Raw genomic sequence first — 27,612 nt, forward strand, 5'->3', positions numbered from 1 at the left:
CAAGCCCAGAGGCTTATTACGACATTCAAATATAACAGTTGTTTCATGTGATTAATATAGAACAAAATCCCAATTCATTTCTGCACTAAATTGCACAAATGCCCTTACCCTACAAGACCAAATAGACTAGCGTTTTTTGCTGGTTATATGGAGCTTCTCATTTGGAGTTTCATCAGCCAATCCTGCAAAAGAAACCCATATTCCATATGCGCATCCAATGTTCATTTCCACTGTTCACACTATTTTATTGACATTGTGGACTTTGTTGTGGATGGCACAAGTAGTAGTGTTCATCACAGCTGTAAGAGAATTATGCATTCAGTGAGTGACCTTTGCAATACTTCATGGATCTCAGAGGGAGATAATGCAGCAAAATGAAATTTTTCAGATTATAGAAGAAAATAAAAGCAATGTGCAGGTTCCTTACCTAAACTCACAGGTGCTCCTGTATATATCCTGTTAAAAAAAAAGGGTGGGGGGAGAAGAAAATATTGGATATTAGCTAAACTCTGTATTTATGTTTGCAGTGTTATCTTCAGTATTATTGATTATGAAATACTTTTGTGTACATCTGGATTTTCTGATTATTTTTGAATTGTCTGAGTGCATGGAATCTTGATGCGATAATTCAAATGGGGATTTTTTTGTTTTGTTTAAAAAAAGATATTCTTAGCAAGAGCATTTTTTGCCTTGCTGTTGAAAATTAATCTGAAGCCTCCAGCTGAGTCAAATGTGGTATTGTCTGAGCTAAGCTGGTAAAAGCAATCCTTTATGTGATAGATAGCATGCCATATCTGAATTAAACCATTGTTACCCAGGGATATTGGGTGAATCCGAATTTCAACTTCTTAACCCCCGAGACTCTGTACCAACGTCCACCAGCTGGCCTGACTCTGTTCACAGCAAGTCAGCCACCTGGAGGATTTTCAGTCTGTGTTTTTTAAATTGCTGTAAATAGCCATTTGTGCAAATTTTGACTGCAATTTCTGCAAATGGCTATTTATGCGGGGGGGGGGGGGGTGTGTGTGTGTGTTAAAAAATGAAAAATTTCCCAGTTTTATGGAAAAACCTGCAGCTCAGCTCACAAATATGAGGTAAGTTGGAGGCACCACAGAAATCCAGGGAGCCCCAAAACAGCTGGATTTCTTGGCAACAGATATCTTTATCATTAACTAGAATGGATTTAAGAACATAAGAACATAAGAAGTCCCCTGCTGGATCAGACCAAGGGTCCATCTAGTCCAGCACTCTGTTCACACAGTGGCCAACCAGCTGTTGACCAGGGACCAACAAAGCAGGACATGGTGCAACACCACCCTCCCACCCACGTTCCCCAGCAACTGGTGCACACAGGCTTACTGCCTCGAATGCTGGAGATAGCACATAACCATCAGGACTAGTAGCCATTGATAGCCTTTGCCTCCAGGAATTAATCCAACCCCCTTTTAAAGCCATCCAAATTGGTTGCCATCACTACATCTTGTGGTAGTGAATTTCATAGTTTAACTATGTGCTGTCTGAAGAAGTACTTCCTTTTATTTCTCCTGGATCTCCCACCAATCAGCTTCATGGGATATGACCCCGGGTTCTAGTATTTTGAGAGAGGGAGAAAAAGGTCTCCCTATCCACAGTCTCCATACCATGCATAATTTTGTACACCGCTATCATGTCTCCTTTTTTCCAAGCTAAACAATCCCAGTTGATGTAACCTTCCATCACAGGGGAGATGCTCCAGCCCCTTAATGATTTTAGTTGCCCCTTTCTGCACTTTTTCCAGCTCTATAATATCTTTTTTTAGGTGTGGTGACCAGAAAAGTACACAGTATTCTAAGTGTGGTCGCACCATAGATTTGTATAAGGGCAGTATGATACCAGCCTTTTTATTCTCAATTCCTTTTCTTATAAAGCCTTACATGGAGTTTGCCTTCTTTACAGCAGCCGCACACTAGGTGGACGTTTTCATCGAACTGTCCACCACAATCCCAAGATCTCTTTCTTGTTCGGTCACCGCCAGCTCAGATTCCATTAGGTTATCCTTGAAGTTGGTGGGGTTTTTTTTGCCCCAACATGCATCACCTTACACTTGCTGACCTTGAACCGCACCTGCCATTGGGATGCCCACTCTCCCAGCTTGGAGAGATCCCTTTGGAGCTCCTCACAATCCCTTTGTGTTTTAACAACCGTAAATAATTTGGTGTCATCAGCAAACTTGGCCACTTTAAAACCCATCTGCAAACAACAACAACAAACACCACCACCACGACAACGTAAGTCAACTAATCCCTGTACAGTTAGCCACGTTTTCACATGATGGATCCTGCTGTCTGAGCTACATAGCTGGTTTTCACCCTGTATATCAGCCTTCTTTAACCTAGTTCCCTCCAGATGTTTTGGTGTACAATTCCCAGAATTCTTGACCATTGTCCAAGCCCAAAACATCTGGAGGCCATCATTTTGGAAAATATGAGAGGGAACAGCATGGTTACGTGAACTTATCCTGTCTCGACTGGAAAATTAGTAGTAAGGAACAGAACTCTTCATATTTTGAGAAGCCGTATATTGCATTCACCTGTTCTCTTCCCCTTCCAGCATTGTCTTGTATGTAGCGATCTCAATATCAAGGGCCAGTTTGGTATTCATGAGGTCATGGTAGTCCCGCAAGAGGGAAGCCAGTTTATCCTTGGAACCCTGCAGGTTTTTCTGAAGGTCCTTCTGCTTAGCCTGGGCGTCTTTAAGAGCAGAGTCTCCATGTTCTTCGGTGTCGCGAAGGGCTGACTGCAGGAAAGCAACCTGAGAAACAGGGGGAGGCTCTTCTAAGTGACATCATGCCAAATTCCAAATGGTTGGTTGCATTCAATCTTTATGCCCCCTTCCAGCAGTGATTCTATGGGACCCTGGAGCAGCTTGGAAGCTTATATTACAAGCTCCCAAATGAGAAGACTACTCCCAGAGGCTATTGCTTGCTTGCCCATGACTGAGCTTCATCCTGCTGCAACATGCAGCTACCAGTACACCCATAGTTCATGCAAAAGTGAGTGCTTTTCATGGGACAACAATGATGCAAAATTAGTGCCCCCATCCATTTCAGCTCCGGACATAGAGGCCTTAGCTAGATGGGGCTTTATCCTGGGGCGAACCCCGGGATCATCCCTGTGCATCCACATGATGCACAGGGGATCCCGGGATCAGACAGGGATGATCCCTCCCTTGCCCCGGGATAGAGCCCTACACTTTGGGCCTGTTTTTTCCACGGTTTCGGGCTGAGCCCGAGACCGCAGAACGTGTGGCCTGTTGCCGTAGGTTGACCCAGCTCTGCGTGATTCCTCACACAGAGCCAGGAGCGCTGCGCCCATCAGGGATAGGGTGGGGGGAGCAGGGAAATTAAATTAGTTTTTTAAAAAACTTTACTTTCGGCGCTCATGCGCTCCTGTCGCTTTAAAAAAATGGTGGGTGCAACGCCTCTCCTCCTGAGTGTAAACAGAGGAGGGATCTTGCGATAATCACATCGTGGGATCTTCCCTCCTCCGTCGTGGATTAAAAGGTAGGTCTAGCTAAGGCCAGAGTGTTCCAAGGCTCGGATTGGATTGGAATAAACCAAGCTATGTTTGCCCCAAACTGGAAAATAGCATAGTTTATTCTGAGCCACTCTGAATTAATTTGGACCCTCCCCAACCCCATCCTCCATCCCCATGAGTCTCCAAGCCTTTCTCGCTTTCTATTTCCCACCCACCAACCAACCAACCAACTAACTCTAAGCCTCCAAGCCCCCTTCCCTTCTACCCACTGTCCTTGCTGCTGGATCCGACACCAGCGGCACCAGCAAAAGGTCTCTCCCATTCCCCAACCCCCCATTGCTGTGCCTAGGGAGGAAGCTTGGAGGACCACGCAGGGGAAGGAGAGGGTTTGGGTCCTGGGTGGGTCTGTGGGAGTGGCAAAGGAATTCTTCTCTGGCTCAGATTAAAATCTGAGCCAAAGAAGAATTATAGGGTTGTAGCACTCGCCTTGCATTTGTGGTGGGCATTATGAACCTTCCCAAGGTTATTATTTATTAGCCAGGAAATACACCTTTAAGTAGAATATAGATCTGGGGTAGGATCCAACTTCCTCATTGCATCTGAAAAACAGGTCCATGTCCTCTCCTCCCTGCTGCAGGTCCTGCACATCGTCAGAACATCCTCCAAAGGGTCCCCCAACCCTCCAGAGCAGATTTGGGGGGCACATAGGGAGATGCAGAGAGGAGGAGAGGATGCAGACGTCCCATTTCGCTGGTGGTATCCAATTCATGGGTGCAAGAAGGCAGCTGAATTCAAGCCATGAATTACTGGTGGAACTGCAAAAGAACCTATTCAGTCTTCATGTTCTCACCACCTTAAGGCTATTTACTACTCCCTTCACACATCCCGGGCCTTGCTAGACCTACCTGAAAATTCAGCAGTGAGGAGGGGCCAGGCTGCACTAGAAGTAGCATGGCCTGTCAGCCCCGTCTACACATCAGACACGATGGGGTCTAGGAAAGCCCCATCGCGTCCGCCATTTTTATTTACATTTAAAGGGGCCGTGTGCGCAGGAGCGCACCACCGCTAAAAGTAGGTTTTTTTTTTTTTAAAAAAAAAGGGTTCCTCGCTCTCCCCTGCCCCCGATTCCCCCGAATCTCCAATCCCGCTTGCCCGCGATGTCCGATCCCCCTCGCCCACCTGCCTGCGCTGTCCAATCGCCCCACCTCCCGCCCACCCACGATGTCTGTTCCCCCCGCCCGTGATGTCCAATGCCCCCCATTGCCCATGGCCCGCGATTCCCCCCATCGCCCCTGGCCTCTGTTTCCCGCCCCCATGTCCCTTAGGCCACAATTACTGCCCCCCCCCATGTCCCCACCCTAGCCCTTATTTTGCTGCAGCGCTCCTGTGGAGCACTGCGGCTGGTCCGCCGCTTTTCCCAGCTACTCAGGAGTAAATGCGATAGCCAGAAAAAGCAGCAGACCTGGCTACACACCTGAGACTGCAGGAAAAACTGGGCTAAAAGAGGTGCTGGTTACTCCAGGCCCAGGGAGGGTTGACCCCTGCCTGAGCCTGGGATACCCTGGGCATCATCTGGATGAACAGGGACGAGCCCAGGCCTCGCACCGGGCTAAAGCCTCGTCTCGCAAGGCCCCCAGTGTCTTGAATTCTCATGTTATGAACTTTATCCTTGGCAGGATCTACACTACTGTTTAGAGTGGTATTGAAGTGCACCAACAACTGTTGGGGCCGATGATACATCTACATCAAGCAGGATATAACACTATGATAGTGGTATGAAAGCTATATATGGCAGTTGTCAATGCACTTCAATACCACTATAAAGCAGTAGTGTGGATCCTGCCTCCGTTTACCACTGTCATATCACTTTCATAGTGCTATATGCTGTTTGGTGTAGATCTGCCCCTTGCCTTATAAATCATTATTTAAGTAGATCTTTATCCCAGATCAGTGTTGCTTGACATCAGAGCAACACCACAGTCAGAAGAAGCAAATCCATTTCTAAACTTCTGGTGAAAGTATCTTTGCATTTGGTGCTGCACCAAACAAGGCCTGCTTCAAACCACAGAATACGTGTTTCCCTACCTTCTTTTTCTCACTTTCTACCTGGCACCGCATTATCTGGATCACCCGGTTCAGCTCTGTAATCTCATTGAGGCTTTTCTTCAGGTTATCATGGAACTCGCATCGTTTCTTTTGGAGATCCTCAATCTAATATCCAGAGAAAAGAATCATAGAATCATAGAATAGTAGAGTTGGAAGGGGCCTATAAGACCATTGAGTCCAATCCCCTGCTCAATGTAGGAATCCACCTTAAAGCATCCCTGACAGATGGTTGTCCAGCTGCCTCTTGAATGCCTCTAGTGTGGGAGAGCCCACAACCTCCCTAGGTAACTGGTTCCATTGACGTACTGCTCTAACAGGAAGATTTTCCTGATGTCCACCCGGAATCTGGCTTCCTGTAACTTGAGCCCATTATTCCATATCCTGCACTCTGGGAGGATGGAGAAGAGATCCTGGCCCTCCTATGTATGACAACTTTCAAGAACTTGGAAGAGTACTATCATGTCTCCCCTCAATCTACTCTTATCCAGGCTAAACATGCCCAGTTCTTTCAGTCTCTCTTCATAGGGCTTTGTTTTCAGACCCCTGATCATCCTGGTTGCCCTCCTCTGAACACGCTCCAGCTTGTCTGCATCCTTCTTGAAGTGTGGTGCCCACTGCCCAGCACTGGACACAATACTCAAGATGAGGCCTAACCAGGGCCGAATAGAGGGGAACCAGTACCTTGCATGATTTGGAAGCTATACTTCTATTAATGCAGCCCAAAATAGCATTTGCTTTTTTTGCAGCCACTTTGCACTGTTGGCCCATATTCATCCTGTGATCTACAACAATTCCAAGATCCTTCTTGTTTGTAGTATTGCTGAGCCAAGTATCCCCCATCTTGTAACTGTGCATTTGGTTTCTATTTCCTAGATGTAGAACTTGGCATTTATCCCTATTAAATTTCATTCTGTTGTTTTCAGCCCAGCACTCCAGCCTATCAAGATCACTATGAAGTTTGTTTCTGTCTTCCAGCTATCCCACCCAATTTTGTGTCATCTGCAAATTTGATAAGCATTCCCTGTACCTCCTTGTCCAAATTATTAATTAAAATGTTGAAGAGCACTGGGACCAGGACTGAGCCCTGCGGTACCCACTCGTTACCTCTCCTCAGTTTGAGAAGGTATCGCTGATAAGCACTCTTTGAGTCCAATTCTGTAGCCAACTGTGAATCCACCTAATAGTTGTTCCATCTAGCCCACTTTTAGCTAGTTTGTTAATCAGAATATCATGGGGCACTTTGTCAAAAGCTTTGCTGAGGTCAAGATACATTACGTCCACAGCATTCTCACAGTCCACAAGGGAGGTTACCCAATCAAAAAATGAGATCAAATTTATCTGACAGGATTTGTTCTTGGCAAATCCATGTTGGCTTCTAGTAACCACTGCATTGTTTTCAAGGTGCTTACAGATTGACTTCTTTATAATCTGGGTGTACGAGAGAGTTATTTCAGTTCATTTGTATCAGAATTTTACCTAGTTCACAACTTCCTGACCAAACATGGACATGAACTCAAATGGTGAAACTGTACATTTCTGAGCATGTAATGTGATTCATGGACCAAAAATAATGTGTTCAACATCATGTGTACATTTGAAAAATCTGCATGACAAAATCTAATCAATGGGAAAAGAATGTGTACTTTACAAAGATGTTCACAATTGTTGCATACTTTGGGGAAAATATGCATGAAAATACACAGAGATTTTCATGCAAAAAGAAAAAAATAAAGTTCACGATCTGATACAGACTCTAGTCAGAACAAGCTTTCAGATGGAATTTGTACAAGTTCGGCGAGCATGGGTTTTTACTGATTCACATATCTCCCCAAAAATGCATATTTCTGTGCATATTTTTCAAAAGTATGCACTTTCCCCCATTGACTAAAGTATGAAAAAGTTTTGTTTTATTTTTTTCAAAATATGTGCATGTTAAAGTAAAAAAAATATTACATGTATTTTGAATGCAATTGCAACTTTGGAAATGTGTGAACCTTTTGGAGAAAATGTGCACACACTCAGACTTGTGTTCATGTTCAGGGTTGTGAGCAGGATAAGTGCTGATGATCTGTGAACGGAAAAGAAATTCTCATACATCCCTATGAATTTACCCTAATGTTGGGTTTATGGGAAAAAACAGAACTGTAGATCTTTTTCACTACCTCAACCCATTCCGTGGCCTTTGATCCTACCTGGTTCCAGTAAAAGAGATTAGCTTCTTCCTTGCTTCTTTGCGCGACAGCCTGATACCAGCTTTCAACATTCTGGATGAGAGCATCCATGTCCAAGAATCTGTTGTTGTTCATGTTGACCACCACGGATGTATCACAGAGTCGACAATCCAGCACAGCAAGCTCCTGCAGTTTGCACAGGATGTGAATGAGATCTGACCCATGGTAACAGCAGCCTATGTAAGGTGGGGGATCAGGGCGGATTTGTGCATTTACTGATGTGAAAATCTTACCCTCAGTGAATGGGAAAGCTCTGGGACAAAACAGACATTACTTTAAAGTAAGAATTCCACCTGATTCAGTCAGGGACTCTAGCATGACTGAGGACGAGGGGGCTATTAAAGATCCGGCTTGAGCCCCCTGCACTTACTGTAGTTTTAAAAAGGAAGTAGCTGGACTATATCAAGTACTTGATCATTCACAGGGGCCCTTCTCCGTGAGCCCCTGCCGAAGGAAGTGAACCAGGTGGCTACTAGGAGGAGGGCTTTCTCTGCTGTGGCACCCCAGCTGTGGAATGAGCTCCCCAGAGAGGTTCGCCTGGCACTTACACTGTATTCCTTCCATCACCAGCTGAATACCTTTTTATTTTTAATCTATATCAATTTCGGCTGTGTGGTTTTATCCTGGTTGTGCTTTTTATATTGTATTTTGTATTTGTGTTTTTAGACTGTTGGTTGTTTTTCATGGTTTTTCATGTGCTTTTCATGGTTTTAATTTTTGTGAACCGCCCAGAGATCTTCGGCTATTGGGTGGTATAAAAATGTAATAAATAAATAAATAAAATCACACAATTGCATATGAAGGAATAAGAACCGCTTGCAATGGAAGGATACAGACCTGTGCAAAGAAGTTTTTCAAGAAGTTTATATTTTCTATCTGCAATTCCTTCTTCAGTTCCAGTTCCTTCTGTTGTTTAAATGCATCATCCACTTCCTGGAGGGGGGGGAATTGGGACAGAATATTAATGTTATTTGGAGAATGATGATGAGGGATCTGACTTCAATGCCTCTGATGAGGGATCTTTGTCCAGAATGTGATTCTAATTTTCCAGAAGTGGATGAAATTTGGCAAGACAGACTTGGCATAAATGATTTCTTGCAAAGATTATTATTATTATTATTATTATTATTATTATTATTATTATTATTATTTATATAGCACCATCAATGTACATGGTGCTGTACAGAGTAAAACAATAAAACAGCAAAACCCTGCCGCATAGGCTTACATTCTAATAAAATCATAATAAAACAAAAAGAAGGGGAAGAGAATACACCAAACAGGCACAGGGTAGAGTACGTCCTTCATTTCTTCCCAGGTATCCCACAATTGTCTATGCATTTCAGATCCTTTGCCATAGTACACATTGCCCTTGTTCTTCTCCATGTATACAATGAATGCCCAAGCAACTTTTCAATCTTATATTCAGTTCATCTCAAAACTGAAAAAATGCATGAAAAGTCCTAAGCATTTTTTCTGCACATTGGTCCGAATACATGCATTTTTGTAGGCATGTTTGCTAATGTACACATTTTTTGCAAACGTTTTTCCTAATATAATGCATTTGTAACGTTATTTCTCCTAATAAATGAATTTTGCGTACATTTTTGGATTGGAGAACTCCATTGCCAAATTCAGAGAAGTGTGAATTTTGAAGGATAAGATCAGAAGCAACCTTAAAAATAACCTGTTGCAAGAGACTAATACAGACTGCCCCTCTGGAAACTGTATCGGTTAGGTGAAATCTTGTACTGGCTAGGTGTGCTCAGTATAATGAAAGGTGGTATCCTTGCTGGACTATCAGGCAAGATCTACACCAAGCAGGATATAGCACTATGAAAATGGAATGAAAGCAGTATATAAGAGGCAGGAGCCACACTACTGATTTATAATGGTATTGATGTGCACTGACAACTGTTGGGGCCCATGACATATACCATTTACAGCTTTCATACTGCTTTCATACTGCTATATCCTACTTGGTGTAATTCCAGCCTCAGTTTATCTTTCCACACTCTTTGCAGACTATTACTGATCAATATGAGCATCATCTTCAAGATCAGTACCATGTACATGCCATATTATCCCTGTCAGTGGAGCAATTTGCCCTCTCTACCATTTCCCCACCAATCTGGAACATGTTTTTTCTTCAAGTAGGGAAACACAGTAATATTTGTGAAAGAGAAAGAAAATGTTGTTTCCATTTATGCAATTGCACTATTCTGCTGCATCACATTGCCACTTAAAGGTTATATAGCAGAAAAGCAGGAAAGGAAAGGTTCTTTGTGTAGTGCTCTGAGCTCAATTCTGAGGTGAAACTGAAAGTAGATACAGCTGTTTAATAGCCTTGTGCAGGGAAGCTCACCACCCACATCCTTTGCCTCAGGCACCCATGTTTCTTGGTCCAGCTGACATGCACATTTTGATTCTGTGTGGCCCAGCTGGATCGCTCACCTTCTTGAGTAAGACAAAGTCATTCTCTGCATGGGCCCGTCTGTTGACTTCATTTTCATATCTTGCAGGATTTTATAAAGAGAGAGAGAGAGAGAGTTGAAGAAAGGGAGTCAGTTTATCTCAACACATGGACTATACAGCATAGGGTGACCATCTGAAAAGGAGGACAGGGTTCCTGTATCTTTAACAGTTATATTGAAAAGGGAATTTCTGCAGGTGTCATTTGTATTAGGGATGTGCTCCGCTCCGATTAGGAGCGTAGAAGCAGTAGCGGATTGGCCTGCTCCGCCTTACCCAGAGGCGGAGTAGGAGCGGACCGCGGACCCCCTAGAAGCAAGGCGAAGAGAAGCGACCATTTTTCGGAGCTCCGAGTTCAGGCGGAGCGCTCCGGTCGCCATCTTGAAAACATTTCGCCATAGGATTGCATTGCGGCAAATAATCGCGCATAACTACGTTGTTTTTGAAGCTATCGTTCTGGAAATTCTTGTGCACAGAGAGTCGTGGATGGGGGTCATTTTGAGACCACTCTCACCTCTCTGCGTGCTGTGGTTCACGTGCAATATTTTTTTAAAAATCGGGTCAACCGCGGGGCTCAAACTGCGTTTCGGCTTTTCGCCCATAGGATTGCATTGAGGGAAAGAATCGGGGATAACTGGGGGGGGGTTTAAGCTATCGTTCTGAAAATTCTTGTGCACAGAGAGTCGTGGATGGGGGTCATTTTGAGACCACTCTCAACTTTCTGCGTGCTGTGGTTCACGTGCAATATTTTTTTAAAAATCGGGTCAACCGCGGGGCTCCGTTTCGGCTTTTCGCCCATAGGATTGCATTGAGGGAAAGAATCGGGGATAACTGGGGGGGGGTTTAAGCTATCGTTCTGAAAATTCTTGTGCACAGAGAGTCGTGGATGGGGGTCATTTTGAGACCACTCTCAACTTTCTGCGTGCTGTGGTTCACGTGCAATATTTTTTTAAAAATCGGGTCAACCGCGGGGCTCCGTTTCGGCTTTTCGCCCATAGGATTGCATTGAGGGAAAGAATCGGGGATAACTGGGGGGGGGTTTAAGCTATCGTTCTGAAAATTCTTGTGCACAGAGAGTCGTGGATGGGGGTCATTTTGAGACCACTCTCAACTTTCTGCGTGCTGTGGTTCACGTGCAATATTTTTTTAAAAATCGGGGTTTGGGTTTTTTTTATTTTTTTTTTTTATTTTTTTGGAAGCGATGACAGGCACATTCAACTCCCAATCCTGATGAGAATTGATCTCCTCAGAAAGCATCCTCCTCCAATCCCAGCGTTGGAGGGGGGACTAAGGCAGACCCACCCTGAGAACTTTCTGTTTTGTGTCTCTTTGTGGGTTGGCGTTCGTGGAGGGAACACTTACTTAGCTAGTGCTCCTGCTTTGGAGATAGATTAATTTAATATAGGTTTAGTTTGGCGCGTGTGTGTGTTTGTTTGCTTCTTTCTGACTTGTAGCTTAGTTTGCCCTGTGTTTTCCCCTTACTTTGATTTAATATAAACTTTATTTTTGAATTTTGGAGTGTGTGGTTGGGTTGGTTGCCCCCCCCTTCCCTGTATTAAAGCCTGACTGTTCTGCTTTTGTGAAAGCTTTCTTTTGAAAGCATACACACACTTTTTGTCCCATTTCCCTACATTTATATTCTTAAACATATTTTATTATATTCTTTCACATAGTCCATTAGTATATATTCTCATACATATTATATTAGTATTCATATTTTGTTCTTCTTATAGTAGTGGTTGGTTCTTTTTCCCCCTCCCCTCTCTTAAATCCTGATTGTGTTTCCTTCTATCTTCTATATACCAAATATACCAAAAAAATTGGATTCTCTTTTTCTTCTCTGTGTAACTTCGACGGAGTGGGCTGCTTTTGTCAAGTTCAACAGGCAGCCACAGATTGAGCATTTTGGGGAAAGCATACGCACACCATTTCCCTATTCTTAAACATATTATTATTATATTCTTTGACATAGTCTTAGTAGTCTATTAGTATACATTCTCATACATATTATAGTAGTGGTTGGTTCTTTTCCCCCCTCCCCTCTCTTAAATCCTGATTGTGTTTCCTTCTATCTTCTATATACCAAATATACCAAAAAAATTGGATTCTCTTTTTCTTCTCTGTGTAACTTCGACGGAGTGGGCTGCTTTTGTCAAGTTCAACAGGCAGCCACAGATTGAGCATTTTGGGGAAAGCATACGCACACCATTTCCCTATTCTTAAACATATTATATTATATTCTTTGACATAGTCTTAGTAGTCTATTAGTATACATTCTCATACATATTAGTAGTAGTAGTATTCATATTTTGTTCTTGTTATAGTAGTGGTTGTCCCATTTCTTGTCCCATTTCCCTACATTTATTAGTAATATTCTTAAACATATTATTATATTCTTGTAGATATTCTTAGTAGTAGATATATATATATATATTAGTATATTCTCATACATATTAGTAGTAGTATATTTTATTGTTCTTGTCCCATTTCCCTACATTTAAACATATTATATCTTCTTATACATATTCTTAGTAGTACCTTATACATAGTATTAGTAGTATTAATATTTTGTTAGTCATCATGAAAAGAGGAAGCAGGCGTGCTGAAAGCAGCAAGGCTCAGTCTGCCAGCAGTAAGCAGGCTTCCTCTCCTCCTGTGAAACTCAAACGGGCAACTCCTTGGCTGACTGCTCCAAAACAGAAGCAGGACAAGCAGCAGGCAGAGCCACTCTCTTCTGCAACTTGTGCCCGGCGTTCTCTTTTTGAGGGTGGGAATGGGAAAAGTGCCCGTTTGCAAGAGGCACGTGGCAGCAGTGCCATTAGAGGAGGAGGAGTATCCCCAACTCCTTCATTCTCCTTTCAGCCCACGAGCCCGATGATGGACCTAGACGAGGTCCTCAGCACAGTGGAGGGGGGGGAGGAGGAGGAGGAGGCGGTGGGCCTCCAGGATGTGGGGGCTGAGGAGGAGCAGCAGCAGGCCGAGGCTCTCTCCCCAGTCTCATCCCACACCCCTGTTTCTGTGGCAACACCAGAGAGCTCAGGCGGGCAATTGGTGGTGTCACCACGGAAACGAAAGACAAGCATCGTGTGGGACCACTTTGAGTTGGGAGCGGATCCCCGCTTTGCTGTCTGTCGCCACTGCAAACTCAGCCTAAGCAGGGGTTCATCGACAGGGCATTATGGAACCAGCAGCATGAAGATGCATCTTAAGAGGCAGCACCAGTCGGTCTTGCTGGGGAAAGAGGCGGGCAAGGCGACTGGTTCCAGGGGAAAGCCGAAGGCGGCGGCTGCTGCTGCTGCTGCTGCTGCTGCTGCTGCTGCTGCTGCTGCTGGCACTTCCAGTCTCAGCTCTCCATCTCCCATCCCCACAAGGGTTAGGCAGGCAACCCTGCCGGAAATGGGGTGGGGGAAGTATGGAACCACAAGATGGCGTTTTCCAACGCCCTCCCAGATCACCACGTCAATCGGTGAGATGGTGGCGTTGGACGACCAGCCATTCAGCCTCGTCGACAACGCAGGCTTCAAGAGGCTGATGGCGCTTGTGGTGCCATACTACAAGCTGCCGTGTCGCACCACCCTGAGCAGGCGGGTGGTGCCTTCCCTGTACCGTTCCTGCAGGGAGTTAGTGCTGGGTCGTCTGTGCCAGGCAGAGGCACGGATGGTGCACTTCACCTCGGACATTTGGTCCAGCGAGGGCGGAGTGCACGCTTACCTGTCCCTGACGGCACACTGGTGGGCAGCCGTGGGGCAGGAAGGATCCAGCACTACAGGGACTGGCAAGGAGGGCTACTGCTGGGCCCTCCTCCACACGCAAGTGATGGACCAGTCCCACACGGCAGGGGAGATTACGGAGGCCATGAACCGCATGGTGGATGGGTGGCTAGCTGGGCAGAAGGTCACCCGCGGTTACATGGTCACGGACGGGGGAGCCAACATGGTGAAGGCGGTGCGCGACGGCGGATTCGAGGGCGTCCGCTGCATCGCGCACGTCTTGAACCTGGTGGTGAGGGATGGCCTTGGGATGGGCAGCAGCAAGCCCAACCTCGGTCCCCTGTCCGGGATCCGTAACCTCCTGGAGAGCTGCAGAAAGGTGGCAGGCCATTTCCACCACAGCGTCAAGGGCAGTCGCTTGCTGCGGGAGAAGCAGGAGGAGTTGAATCTCCCGCAGCACAGGCTAGTGCAGGATGTGGTGACACGCTGGAACTCCACCTACCTGATGCTGGAGCGGATGGTGGAGCAACAGCGTGCCATCCACGACTTGTTCAGGGTCAGGGACATGGGCGTCCACCACCTGGGCAAGCAGCAGTGGGACGCCATGTCCCAGCTGGTGGCGGTCCTCAAGCCGTTCCTGAACGCCACCGAGACCCTGAGCAAAAGCTCTGCCCTCCTCAGCCAGGTGATCCCTGTATGCAGGCATCTCCAGAAACAGATGGGCGACTTTCTGGAGTACAGGGATCCCGTCACCGGCAGGCGCTTCGAGCCCGAGGTCCGCGAAGCGGTGACTAGGCTGAGGGACGGCGTGACGCGGAGGCTGGAGCCCATCCAAACCGACAGGGTCCACATGTTGGCAGCCATGTGCGACCCTCGTGTGAAGGATGGGCTTTGTGGGCCAAATAGCAGGCAGCACTGGGTGGAAACGCTGGTGGGCGAAGTGCGGGCGGCATGGGCCAAGAGGGTGGGGCAGAGTGAGGCAGAGGAGCAGGCCACCCCTCCCCGCAGCAGCACCAGCAGCACCAGCAGCAGCCTCACCTGCATCCCTCCCAGCAGCAGCACAGGCGAGGGGTATTGGGAAGAGGCTCTGCACACCGTGTTTGGGCAGAGACCCTCCCCAGCCACCAGCCAGGATGACGCTGCAACCACCGTGCAGCGTTACCTGTCAGAGCCCATCGAGGACTCCTCCATGGACCCCCTGGCCTACTGGTCATCCCGTTTTCAGATTTGGCCGGACCTGGCGCGGGTGGCCATGGATCGACTCAGCTGCCCACCCACCAGTGTTCCAAGCGAGAGGGTGTTCTCTATGGCGGGCGACATAGTGACCCCTCACCGCTCTCGCTTGGAGCCGGACTTGGTGGAGCAGCTGGTCTTTCTGAAGGGCAATCTCCCCCTGCTGGGATACCCCACCCTCAAGCCCTCGTGGGAGTGACAGGCAGGCTCCCTTTAATTCCACCCCTCCTTGGGTTGGCAGGCACACTACAGTTCAGGCAGGCTGGTTTTTTCTCTGTAGGCACTAGGCAGAGTTTGTCACCGTGCGTGTGTGTGACTGACTGTGAGGGCAAAGCACCGCACTTGAGTTCATTTCATTTCTGTGGCGTCCGGTACAGCTTAGTCAACTCATCCGGATAGTTTTCCACCCAGTTCCAAAAGACTCCATTTATTTATTTATTTATTTATTTATTTAATTACATTTATATACCGCCCCACAGCCAAAGCTCTCTGGGCGGTTTACAACCGTTTGTCCATGATTGACTGCACGTTTAGGTGAGGTGCAAGCAGGGGGCAAGGCAATGCCTGGCACCACCACCACCACTAGCCAGGCTGCCTCTCTCCAGCAGTCCACGGGTCGCCCTTTGGAGTGCCCTGGGAGTGGAAGACGTACTCCCTGATCCAGAAGTATGGTTTTTTGAGAAGCAAACAGGCGAGTCCTCGCCTTTGAGAAGCAACCTTTCACTTGAACTCATGGAAGTCATTGACTTCAGCACAGCCACTACATAGAGGCTGTGGACCTCTGGGTGACTCCATCAGTGTGCTGATTTTGAGAAGCAACCTTTCACTGAAACTCATTCACTTCCCCAATTGAGGGTGAGGGAGGTTACACTCCAGCAGTCCACGGGTCGCCCTTTAGATAGCTCGGGGATCAAATGGAGTCCTTGATCTGTGTGCTGATTTTGAGAAGCAACCTTTCACTGAAACTCATTCACTTCCCCAATTGCGGCTGGTACTCCAACAGTCCACCGAACGCCCATAGCACAGCCACTTAGTGCATAGGGACAGTTTAAGTTTCCTCCTGAGAAGTGAGCACTCACTTCAACTCATGACAGCCATTGACTTCACCACAGCCACTACTGCGGATGCTGTGGTCCTCCAGGATGTGGGGATAAGTAGCAGTCGCTGGTCGAGCTTCTCTCCCCAGTCTCATATGGAGCAATTTTGAGCTCTCACTTCGACTTCAAGTTCAGACACTTGAGCACAGCCCCTACGGTGGAGGCACAGCTGGCCGTGCCTCTCTCCCCAACCACTGACTGCACAGGGACAGTTTAAGTTTCCTCCTGAGAAGTGAGCACTCACTTCAACTCATGACAGCCATTGACTTCACCACAGCCACTACTGCGGATGCTGTGGTCCTCCAGGATGTGGGGATAAGTAGCAGTCGCTGGTCGAGCTTCTCTCCCCGGTCTCGTCCCACCCCTCTTCCGCTGTAACCCTGTCTTTGAGAAGCAAGCTGTCACTTCAACTCATGGACTTCCCCTATGTGCGGGTGGTACTCCAGGTGTCCACCGATCGCCCATACCACAGCCACTTTGTGTGTACGGACAGTTTAATTTTCCTGAGAAGTGAGCACTCACTTCAACTCATGGACTTCCCCAATTGCGGCTGGTACTCCAACAGTCCACCGAACGCCCATATCACAGCCACTTAGTGCATAGGGACAGTTTAAGTTTCCTCCTGAGAAGTGAGCTTTCACTTCGACTCATGACAGCCATTGACTTCACCACAGCCACTTCTCGGTGGATGCTTTGTTCCACCAGGATGTGGGTGAGGAGGATTAGTTGCAGCAGCTGGCCGAGCGTCTCTCCCCAGTCTCGCAATTCAAGTTATCTGAGAAGTGAGCTTTCACTTCGACTCATGGACTTCCCCTATGTGTGGGAGGTACTCCAGCAGTCGACCGATCGCCCATAGAACAGCCACTTAGTGTGTACGGACAGTTTAATTTTCCTGAGAAGTGAGCACTCACTTCAACTCATGAAACTCATGAAAGCCATAGACTTCCGAAGCAACCTCTCTCTCCTCAGTCTCATCCTCTTCCTCTTCCCCTTCTGCTGTAACCCGTCTTTGAGAAGCAAGCTTTCACTTAAACTCATCATTCACTTCCCCAACTGAGGGAGGTAAAGTCCAGCAGTCCACGGGTCGCCCTTTGGAGTGCCCTGGGAGTGGAAGACGTACTCCCTGATCCCGAAGTATGGTTTTGAGAAGTAAGCTGTCACTTGAACTCATGAGCCTCTGTGCAAAAGCTGTCCTTGTGTGTGTGGTTGTGAGTGTTACTGCAGCTGCCTGTCTCGCTGCGAAAATGAAACAGGCAAGTCCTCGCCTTTGAGAAGCAACCTTTCACTTAAACTCATGGAAGTCATTGACTTCAGCACAGCCACTACGTAGAGGCTGTGGACCTCTGGGTGACCCGATCAGTGTGCTGATTTTGAGAAGCAACCTTTCACTGAAACTCATTCACTTCCCCAATTGCGGCTGGTACTCCAGTAGTCCACCGAACTCCCATAGCACAGCCACTTAGTGCATAGGGACAGTTTAAGTTTCCTCCTGAGAAGTGAGCACTCACTTCAACTCATGACAGCCATTGACTTCACCACAGCCACTACTGCGGATGCTGTGGTCCTCCAGGATGTGGGTGAGGATTAGTCGCAGCAGCTGGTCGAGCTCCTCTCCCTGGTCTCGTCCCACCCCTCTTCCGCTGTAACGCCCTCTTTGAGAAGCAAGCTGTCACTGAAACTCATGAAAGCCATAGACTTCCGAAGCAACCTTTCACTTCAACTCATTGACTTCCCCTTTGAGAAAAAGCTAAGCTCCAGTAATGCACCGTTTTTCCGTGGGACAGCTCTCTTTCGAGAAGCTGCACTGCATATGCAGCAGTGCCATGGCTTTGAGAAGCCGAGACCCATCCCAGCCACCGGGAACCGGAGGAAAACTCCAGCAGTCCACGGGTCACCCTTTAGATAGCTCGGGGATCAAATGGAGTCCTTGATCTGTGTGCTGATTTTGAGAAGCAACCTTTCACTGAAACTCATTCACTTCCCCAATTGCGGCTGGTACTCCAACAGTCCACCGAACTCCCATAGCACAGCCACTTAGTGCATACTAGGGACAGTTTAAGTTTCCTCCTGAGAAGTCAGCACTCACTTCGACTCATGACAGCCATTGACTTCACCACAGCCACTTTGTGTGGGATGCTGTGGTCCTCCAGGATGTGGGGATTAGTAGTAGTCACTGGTCGAGCTTGTCTCCCCGGTCTCGTCCCACCCCTCTTCCGCTGTAACCCTGTCTTTGAGAAGCAAGCTGTCACTTCAACTCATGGACTTCCCCTCAGAGAAAAAGCTAAGCTCCAGCAGTCCACCGATCTCCCGTAGCACAGCCACTACGTTTCCTGAGAAGTGAGCTCTCACTTCAACTCGTCTTGTAGTGCGCCCGCCGAGTTGAGCACAGCCACTACAGTGGAGGCGCCTGCCCGCCTGCCTGGGAGCCATCCTTGTGAGGTAGCTGGATCTGCTGGGACTGACTCCCCCACAGATCTATGGCTTACTTGTGCAAGGTACCAGCTTTTCTGGGCCCGCCAACCCATGCCTGCCTGCCTGTCTGCCCGCCTCCCCCGGGGTGCTGCTGTGGTGGGGCATCTGCCAGGACTGACTCCTCGCCTACTCTGCCTGCCTCTCTGCCCGCCTGGTGCCTGGTTTGCTCCCAATCGTCCTCCTCTGTGCCCCTCAAGGCGTAACTGCTGGCTTAGAAAGAAAGAACCAGCCATCTTTGCCTCACTTTGCGCCCACTTATGGGTTGGTTTGCTATGCGTTAGTGCTCAAGCCATCCTTGCGGCACTACAATGCATGCTGCCTGCCTGCTTTCCCTCCCTTCTCCCCTTCCCGCCTTGCAGCGATGGTGTATGTGTCTTGCTTTGACTAAGGGGAGAAGTCCTTCCTGCACTCACTTAGACTTTATCAAATTCAATAATCCCTTTTTCAAATGTGCCAGAAGATTTAGGGTTATCTCGTGGCATGTTGGGATTGCCTTGGAACTGGCCCCATTGAGCTGTCTGCAATTGCAACTTTAAATCCCTGACATACTGGAGTGTTCAAATTTCAAAAGTTCCCCTAACATCAGGGGATGATGGGATTGCCTTGAAACTTGGTGTCCATGGGGACACATGGGTAAGCTGTCATGGGACCAAAGGATAGGTTTCTAACGTGCAAATTGACGTAGTTGTAGAATGGGACTTGATTTGGGGTGAGTTAAAAAGTTTAAGCCGCGCCAAAAATCAGGGGATGATGGGATTTGCTTGCAACTTGGCGTGCATGTGGACACATGGATAAGCTCTCATGGTGCCGAGTTTGAGGTTTCTAACATGCAAATTGACGGAGCTATCCCAAGGGGTGTGAATGGGGTGCCCGATTTTCATAAATTCCCCAAAAATCAGGGGATGATGGGATTGCCTTGAAACTTGGCGTGCATGTGGACACGTGGATAAGCTATCATGGTGCTGAGTTTGAGGTTTCTAACGTGCAAATTGACGTAGTTGTAGAATGGGACAATTTGGGGTGAGTTAAGCCATGCCAAAAATCAGGGGATGATGGGATTTGCTTGCAACTTGGCGTGCATGTGGACACATGGATAAGCTGCCCTGGTGCCGAGTTTGAGGTTTCTAACATGCAAATTGACGGAGCTATCCCAAGGGGTGTGAATGGGGTGCCCGATTTTCATAAATTCCCCAAAAATCAGGGGATGATGGGATTGCCTTGAAACTTGGCGTGCATGTGGACACGTGGATAAGCTATCATGGTGCTGAGTTTGAGGTTTCTAACGTGCAAATTGACGGAGCTATCTAAAGGGGTGTGAATTAGGGTTATGGGAGGTGCGTTAGAGGGTAGAGCCGCGCCAAAAATCAGGGGATGATGGGATTTGCTTGCAACTTGGCGTGCATGTGGACACATGGATAAGCTGCCCTGGTGCCGAGTTTGAGGTTTCTAACATGCAAATTGACGGAGCTATCCCAAGGGGTGTGAATGGGGTGCCCGATTTTCAAAAATTCGCCAAAAATCAGGGGATGATGGGATTGCCTTGAAACTTGGCGTGTGTGTGTATACGCCCATGAGGTGTCATGGTGCCAAACGTGAGGTTTCTAACTTCAACGGAAAAAAAGTTGTTTACTTTTTTAGCTTTCAATGCAACCCTATGGGGGGGCAAAAACGGAGCTCCGGATCCGGATCCGGAGCTCCGAGCGGAGCGGAGCGGAAGTGGGCGGAGCGGGGGCGGGGCGGAGCGACCCGCTCCGAAAAATGGCGGATCTGCAAGTGAAGCGGAGCGGGGGGTCCGTGCACACCCCTAATTTGTATATATGGGGAACCTGGTGAAATTCCCTCTTCATCACAACAGTTAAAGCTGCAGGTGCCCTGCCCTCTTTTAAATCTGGTCACTCTAGTATAGCTCTTGCAGCTTTAACTGTTATGAAGAAAAGGGAATTTCACCAAGTTCTCCATATATATCAATGGCACCTGCTGAAATCCCCTTTTCTATGCAACTGTTAAAGATACAGGAGCCTTGTCCTCCTTTTCATATGGTCACCCTAATACAGCAGCACTCATCTAGAGCCCTGCTTCTGACCATGGAGGACAAACTATGGAAATAACAAACCCTGATTGCCATTTTAAGTAAAAGAAAAGCGGAGGGTTTGAAAAGCCGCAGGGGCAGGAAGAGGAGGTATGTTTTGGGCATTCTCTAGTCCAAATTTCTTCCCCGAAAGCTGCTTTTACACCCACAGGGCTCCAGAAGCTTATGTGTAAAAGGCAGGGATGCCAAAGGAATGTCCAGGGGGTGAACTTGGCAAAGCTTTCAGCAACTTGCCCCTCTGAACTCTGGCTTGCTGCATCGAGTTGGGCCAGCTCATGGATTTTTTTGGGAGGGGGGTATCACCAGTTTTATGCAAATTGTGCTCACAATTGTTGCAAGATTAAGCATATCACAGCTGCAATTTGTGCAAATTAGGCAAATCAGGGACAAAATTTGAATAAATTACGAGTTTAAAAAAATCAAAGGAAGTTCCCGGATTTGTGGGGCGGGGGGGGGGGGGGGGGGCGGAATCCTGCAGCTCGGCTCACAAATCTGGTGATAGATTTCTCTGCAACAGACATCCCTGGTAAAAGTTAACACATCTGAAATCCTGGTGTGTGTATGGAGGTGATTGCTGCTACTTTTTTAATTGATTTTTTTTTAAAGAGGAAGGATTAAGCACTTCCTCTTCTAATCCTTTCCTTCCCACACACCCACCTACCCACAATCCTCAAGTCAAAATTGCACCTTAAAGTGCAATTCCTGAAGTGGACTGAAATTACTGCTCCACCATCCAGAGAATCTTCACAGTTTGTGATCTTCTCTTTTTACTTAGTCCCTCAAGCTACTCACCCTCCCTGAAACCTAAGCCATATTACCCTATATTTTATATTGTAATAAAGCCAAAGTACGTGTAATTGAAATAATTACAAATTCTTCCCCTGCCAACCTATGCCTCCATCCTACCCTACCCTTTTCTCTGTTGTTTCCCTCTGCCAATTTTAGATTATAAGCCCTTTGGAGTAAGGACTTGTCATACCTGTTCTTTGTAAAGTACCATGGACATAGATGGCGCTGTATACATAAATACATAATAACAATAATTATGGATGTTGGAGATATGCACAATGGATTCAAATGAGTTTGGTTTTCTATTAATCTGACCTGCAAATTCTGCAGCAGATTGGCTTTTTCCAAGTTGTACAGATTCCATGGACTTGCAGACCACTTTTTTGAAAAACTTTTGGGGGGCGGGCATTTGCACAAATGTGAAGTAGTGCTAATATGTAAAATGTGCATTAGTGCTAGTGTGCAATAGTGCACATGCTCAGTTGCAAACTGGAATGGAATTTTTGTGCTCCCACCCCCCAAATATCCAATGCTGTCACTGAGAAGACAAAAGATGTCTAACAATCCATGAAACAGAGATAGGCCTCCAAGATGCAGCTGTCTACATTCAGTACATAGCCATCGGAAGATAAAGAGCGGTAAGACATAAGAGCTGAGCCAGCCGCAACCCCCCACTGGCCCTTCAACAAGTGGAACCCACGCACCCCACCCCATCCATATTAATAATGCTTCAAGTGAAGCTCTACTGGGCCCATTGAGAAGACAGCTAAACCATGGCTTTAACCACGGTGGTTAAGCCAGAAAGCCAGGCTGTGTTCAAAAGTCACCTTAAACCACTGCTTCAACTACAGTGAATAAGGCTTTTTGCTTTATTCACCATGGTTAAAGACGTTTTAAATTTGGAAACAATAAAACATTCATTGTATAGCAACCACAGCAACAGAGCTTGTCTCTCCTTTCTCTCCGTCTTCTGAACTTGGCCTGGCTTTCTGGCTTAACCACCATGGTTAAAGCCATGGTTTAAGGTGTGTTCTGAATGGGGCCAAAGTTTCAGAAAACCACCATGCTGCAAGTTAGTAAACCCCACAAATAGGAGTCAACAGAGTGCAAAAAAGTCACAACATTATGACACCACACAAGACGTTCTGTATCACCAGAGGTGATAGTAGAGTGAACATATAGAAAGGAGAACAGGGCTCCTGTATCTTTAAGAGTTGTATAGTAAAGGGAATTTTAGCAGGTATCATTTGTGCATGCAGCACCTGGTGACATCCCCCCTTCATCACAACAGTTAAAGCTGCAGGAGCCCTGCTCTCTTTTGTATCTTGTCAAGAAGGCAGGGCTCCTGCAGCTTTAACTGTTGTGATGAAGGAATTCCACCAGGTGCTGCATGCATACAAATGACACCTGCTGAAATTCCCTTTTCTATGCAACTGTTAAAGATACAGGAGTCCTGTTCTCCTTTTCCTATGGTCACCCCTAAGTGATGGAGGCATGTGTATTTGGGCAGGTGTGCAAAGAAGGGCTATTTCCAGCTATAACATCTGGCCCTGAGCTTGGGCCTGTGGAAATAGGGCTTGTATTTCACATCACTTCATGTTCACTCATTGCAAGGCCTGGCTATGAAAATGGGTCACTCGATCGGTTGCTCACTTGTGCCGGTTCTCTTCTATCAGGTCCTGCATGGTTTTGTGTTGGTTTTCCAGTTTGTTCTTCTCACACAACAGACAGTCGAGTTTTTTCCTCAGGTTGGTGATGAAGTTTTCGCAGAGAGGCTTGAGATCTTTCCGAACCGTTGGGACTGTCTGGCTTTGCAGCAGCTCCCACTTGGTGACCAGCATCTGGTTCCTTTGCTCCAAAAATCTGACCTGAAACCCAGAAGGGAAGAAAACACTGGGCGTTTGGATGGTACGACTCAGCTGGTGAAACTATTGAAAGTGGATTAATGTAAGAGCCATATTACATGGCACTGCTACAGCAACTTTAGGCACAGAAGACCGCTTTGCAAGACGCCTCTCAACTGTGGGGTGCTTTTGTGTCTGTGTGATGGGGTTAGTTCAGCTGATTGCTCAATAGCCAACCAGGCTTTTGCATAGCCATCAATTTTGAAACACAAAGCAAGAAAGATGCAGAGAGATAATAATAGGGAGGAAAGGTAATAATTTAATAAAACATCAATAGCTGATTTGTAGGGTGACCATAGGAAAAGGAGGACAGGGCTCTTGCACAGAAAAGGGAATTTCAGCAGGTGTCCTTTGTATGCATGCAGCACCTGGTCAAATCCCCTCTTCATCGCAACAATTAAAGCTGCAGGAGCCCTGCCCTCTTTTGTATCTGGTCACTCTAGTATAGCTCCTGCAGCTTTAACTGTGGTGATGAAAAGGAATTTCACCAGGTGCTGCATGCATACAAAGGACACCTGCTGAAATTCCCCTTTCTGTGTAACTATTCAAGATACAGGAGCCCTGTCCTCCCTTTCACATGGTCACCCTAGGTGCTAAAAAGAACTACATTAATTAAGATAACACCATCCCCCATATTGTCATCTGCTGAGATAAAAAGCTTCCTCTTCCCTAGATCAATCTTTCTAAATTTATCAGTCTAGCATGTCCCAGGCAATAACAATTTAAAGAAGAGTGCTATCTGATATCAGCAGAATGGGGTTGAAGGGATCAAGACCATGGAGGTGATGAGAAGGAGTGGGGTAAGTGAGACTGCCCATTTGCTCCCTGCCTCCCTGCCTGTCAAGCAAGCAAGTGGTAGCAATGATGAGAAATGAAGGAGGAACCTGACAGTGTTTAGCTTCTAAAAACAGCTGAGGTTGAAGCAGTGCTATCTGCCCTGAATGCTCTCCTGTCACCTCTTTAACTTCTGATGTGATAAAAAGCCATTGTGGTGAAGTGACTTGGCTGGTGTGTTTGACATAGGCCTTAGCTAGGCCTACCTGTTAGCACCAGACGGAGGAGAGAAGATCTTGCAATGTGTTTATCGTGAGATCCCTCCTCTGTTTACACGCGACACACGATGACCTCAGAAGGAGAGGTATCGTGCCTGCCATTTTTTTTAATATTAAAGCACACAAACGGTTGTGCGCAAAAGGTAAGTATTTTTTTAAATTTAAATTGTTTTCCCCACTCCCTCCACCCTACTCCAGAAGGGCACAGTGCTCCTGAGGAGAACTGCACACTGTGCGCGGCTCCCAGCTCCTCGTGAGGAGCCAGGTCAACCCGTGGTGCCCGGGCACATGTTCCGTGGTCTTGGGCTCAGCCAGAGACCGTGGAAAAACCAGGGCTAAAGGGGAGGGCGAGATCCCGGGGCAAGGGAGGGATCATCCCTCCCTGATACCGGCGTCCCCTGTGCATCATGTGGACGCACAGGGATGATCCCAGGGATCACCCTGGGATTTTGCCCCATCTAGCTATGGCCTGAGATCCATGTTCAAATCTCTACTCAGCCATGAAGCTTATACATAAAAATTGCTCCCCAGCCCTCACCCCAGACCGTAAGACCTTTACATCTACTGAGTATAGCTGCAAATATTTCCTGTGGTCCACGAAGCTTCAAATTCTATCTCTATCTATCTATCTATCTATCTATCTATCTATCTATCTGTCTGTCTGTCTGTCTGTCTATCAAAATCAGCAAAAATGCAGGTGATGTATTTCACATGATACAGCACTCCAAAACAAACAAACAAACAAAAAAACCCCAAGCAATTTATTTATTTATTACATTTCTATACCGCCCAATAGCCGGAGCAACCACTAGTAGCACATCTACTTTATACTTTTTTATAGATTTAAAAATTCTAAAATTTTAAATTTTATAGCTTTACATTTTTTAAAAACACACACGCGCACACACACACACACACATAAGCAGATTTTAAAATAGGGAACATTTCGTTATAAAACATCAGCTTCAGGCACAAACAAGTGTATGCTACAGTACTACTTCTCAGCTGTACCAAAACCAATCGGGAACATGCCAAACCTCAATGGGGGAATAGGGATTAATAATCAACACTTGTATTCAGTGCTTGTACTCTATCTATCTATCTATCTATCTATCTATCTATCTATCTATCTATCTAACTAGATTTCAATAAAAACCAATAGCAAATGAAAAAATACCATTCTGGGCTGATTCACACACATACACACGTTCAACTTTTTATTTAATTTTTGTCCCAATTTTGATGGCTCATTTACACCTATAAAGTTCTGTAAATGGCTCCTTTACAACTGCCATTTATGCAACTTTACATTTCTTGGAAATCCCAAAATGCGAGATGCCATTTTTTATGCACAATGGTGGCTTACAAAGCAGATGGGCAGTTCCATGGCACTTGCTGGGAAGTCTAACGGCTCGCGCATTGCAGTGAGCGGGGTGGGTGGCATTGGTGGTTTAATGCGTGCCCGGTGAGCACAGATGGAGGTGAGTCTGTTTATCCCTACTCACAACACCCCTATGAATTGGTTTAGACTGGGAGAGACCATGACTGGCCCAGGATCACCCAGTAAGCTTTGTGTCTGAGCAGCATTGAATCCAGGCCTTCCAAGATTCAGGGCCAACCCACACAATAGATTGTAAAAGGATTCCCCACCTCCACCTCCAATTTGGTGTGCAGGGTTTAGCATAGCATGTAGTTTGGTTCTCAGTGTCATCAATGGGCCATCACAGACATAACCTCACAGGCAGGACATTTATTTTGCCATCATCTCCAAACACCGTGCTTTTCCACGGAGACAATCCACACATTCGGTCGTCATGTATACAGCAATCAAGTGTTGAGAAGCATACACCTATGTAAATCAATGTCCCTATGTTCAGCAAGTCATCACAGAGTGTGGCAGCAACATTAACCGGAAATCTAAAACTGCCTTAAATAGCTGAATATTCAGCCACAGCTGCAGTCACTTTAGTCTAGAATCAAAATGAATAGGTGTGTGTGTAGGGATAAACGGTATCATGATAATCTTACCTTGTCAATGAAGCCTGCAAACTGATTGTTGAGGTCCTTCAATTGGTCCTTCTCGTGTGCTTTTACTTGATGGTCGTGCGGGTCAACGCCCAGATAGAGAGGTTCTAAAAGGTGCTTGTTAGTGTAAATCTCACGGATTCCGTCACTCCTACCCCTGGCAACATGACTTCCAAAGCCAAAGGCGTTTGCAAGGGCACTGTGACCCACCACACATCCCATGCTCAAGTCAGTATCTACATAGTTCCTTCTGTGGTGGTCTGCGCAACAGGAAATCCGATTCATTTGACCAAAGTTATGGAAACTTTGGCTGGTGTTGCCTCCTCCATGCATGCAGGTGGCCATCACTGGTTGACCCATGGGTGCCTTGCTGACTCTGATTGCCCCACTGCCTCCAATGGAGGAGGCCGAAGAAAAGCCTCTTTTTTTGTTGGAACAACTGACAAATTGCTGCTGGCCCATTCTGCGTCTCAGTCAGAGAAGTGCTAAAAGAACAATGCACAGGGAGGCACTGGAGGAGAGCAGTGGAAGGAGCTCCTTTGATGTGGGACCTGGAGCTACTCCTTATATGCAGTAGGGGAGGAAGGCTGGCATTTTGAAATCTGCATTGCTAATTTAGGCTATTACTGGGTTTGCCTTGCCTGGCAGCAAGACGTTGACCTCCACAGGTTGAAGGACAAAGTAAGTATAGTGTGCTGAAGAACAGTAAGACACAGGAGACATTTTTAATGCACCATTTGCAAAATGCAGTCAGAAGTCATTTGTTTTATTAACTGATTGGCTTCTCTTTAGTGAGTCTACATGTGAAATCTATTGAGGGCAGAAGGCATAACAAGAATCTAAAATATTTCCTCCTTCCCATGTCAGTTTTTGCCTACCAGTTACCATGGCCTAGGGCATGGCTAGACAGGACAATA

At 46.6% G+C, this 27,612-nt stretch overlaps 1 protein-coding gene across 1 annotated transcript; it reads right to left on the reverse strand.

Annotated features, from left to right (window-relative positions):
• On the reverse strand, positions 1–27,221 carry LOC134394352 (keratin, type II cytoskeletal 5-like). The gene is made up of 9 exons (XM_063119738.1): positions 26,699–27,221; positions 23,368–23,582; positions 10,307–10,367; positions 8,690–8,785; positions 7,814–7,978; positions 5,601–5,726; positions 2,570–2,790; positions 428–456; positions 1–299 (listed from the first exon to the last, which is right to left on the reverse strand). Exons 1-9 carry the CDS (start codon positions 27,155–27,157, stop codon positions 235–237), a joined length of 1,437 nt encoding a protein of 478 aa, XP_062975808.1. The 5' UTR covers positions 27,158–27,221; the 3' UTR covers positions 1–234.
• Positions 27,222–27,612: the final 391 nt, after the last annotated feature.

The sequence above is a fragment of the Elgaria multicarinata genome, chromosome 3 (genome assembly GCF_023053635.1).
Source record: "Elgaria multicarinata webbii isolate HBS135686 ecotype San Diego chromosome 3, rElgMul1.1.pri, whole genome shotgun sequence".
NCBI lineage: Eukaryota > Metazoa > Chordata > Lepidosauria > Squamata > Anguidae > Elgaria > Elgaria multicarinata.

Bases quoted from the DNA above. Each gene is read 5' to 3' on its own strand.
- LOC134394352 (XM_063119738.1), bottom strand. From the start codon at position 27,157: ATGGGCCAGCAGCAATTTGTCAGTTGTTCCAACAAAAAAAGAGGCTTT. The intron at 5,727-7,813 runs GTAGGATCAAAG...TCTGGATATTAG, and splicing joins ATCTCTTTTACTGGAACCAG to ATTGAGGATCTCCAAAAGAA. The intron at 2,791-5,600 runs GTAGGGAAACAC...CCTGTTTCTCAG, and splicing joins TAGAAAGTGAGAAAAAGAAG to GTTGCTTTCCTGCAGTCAGC.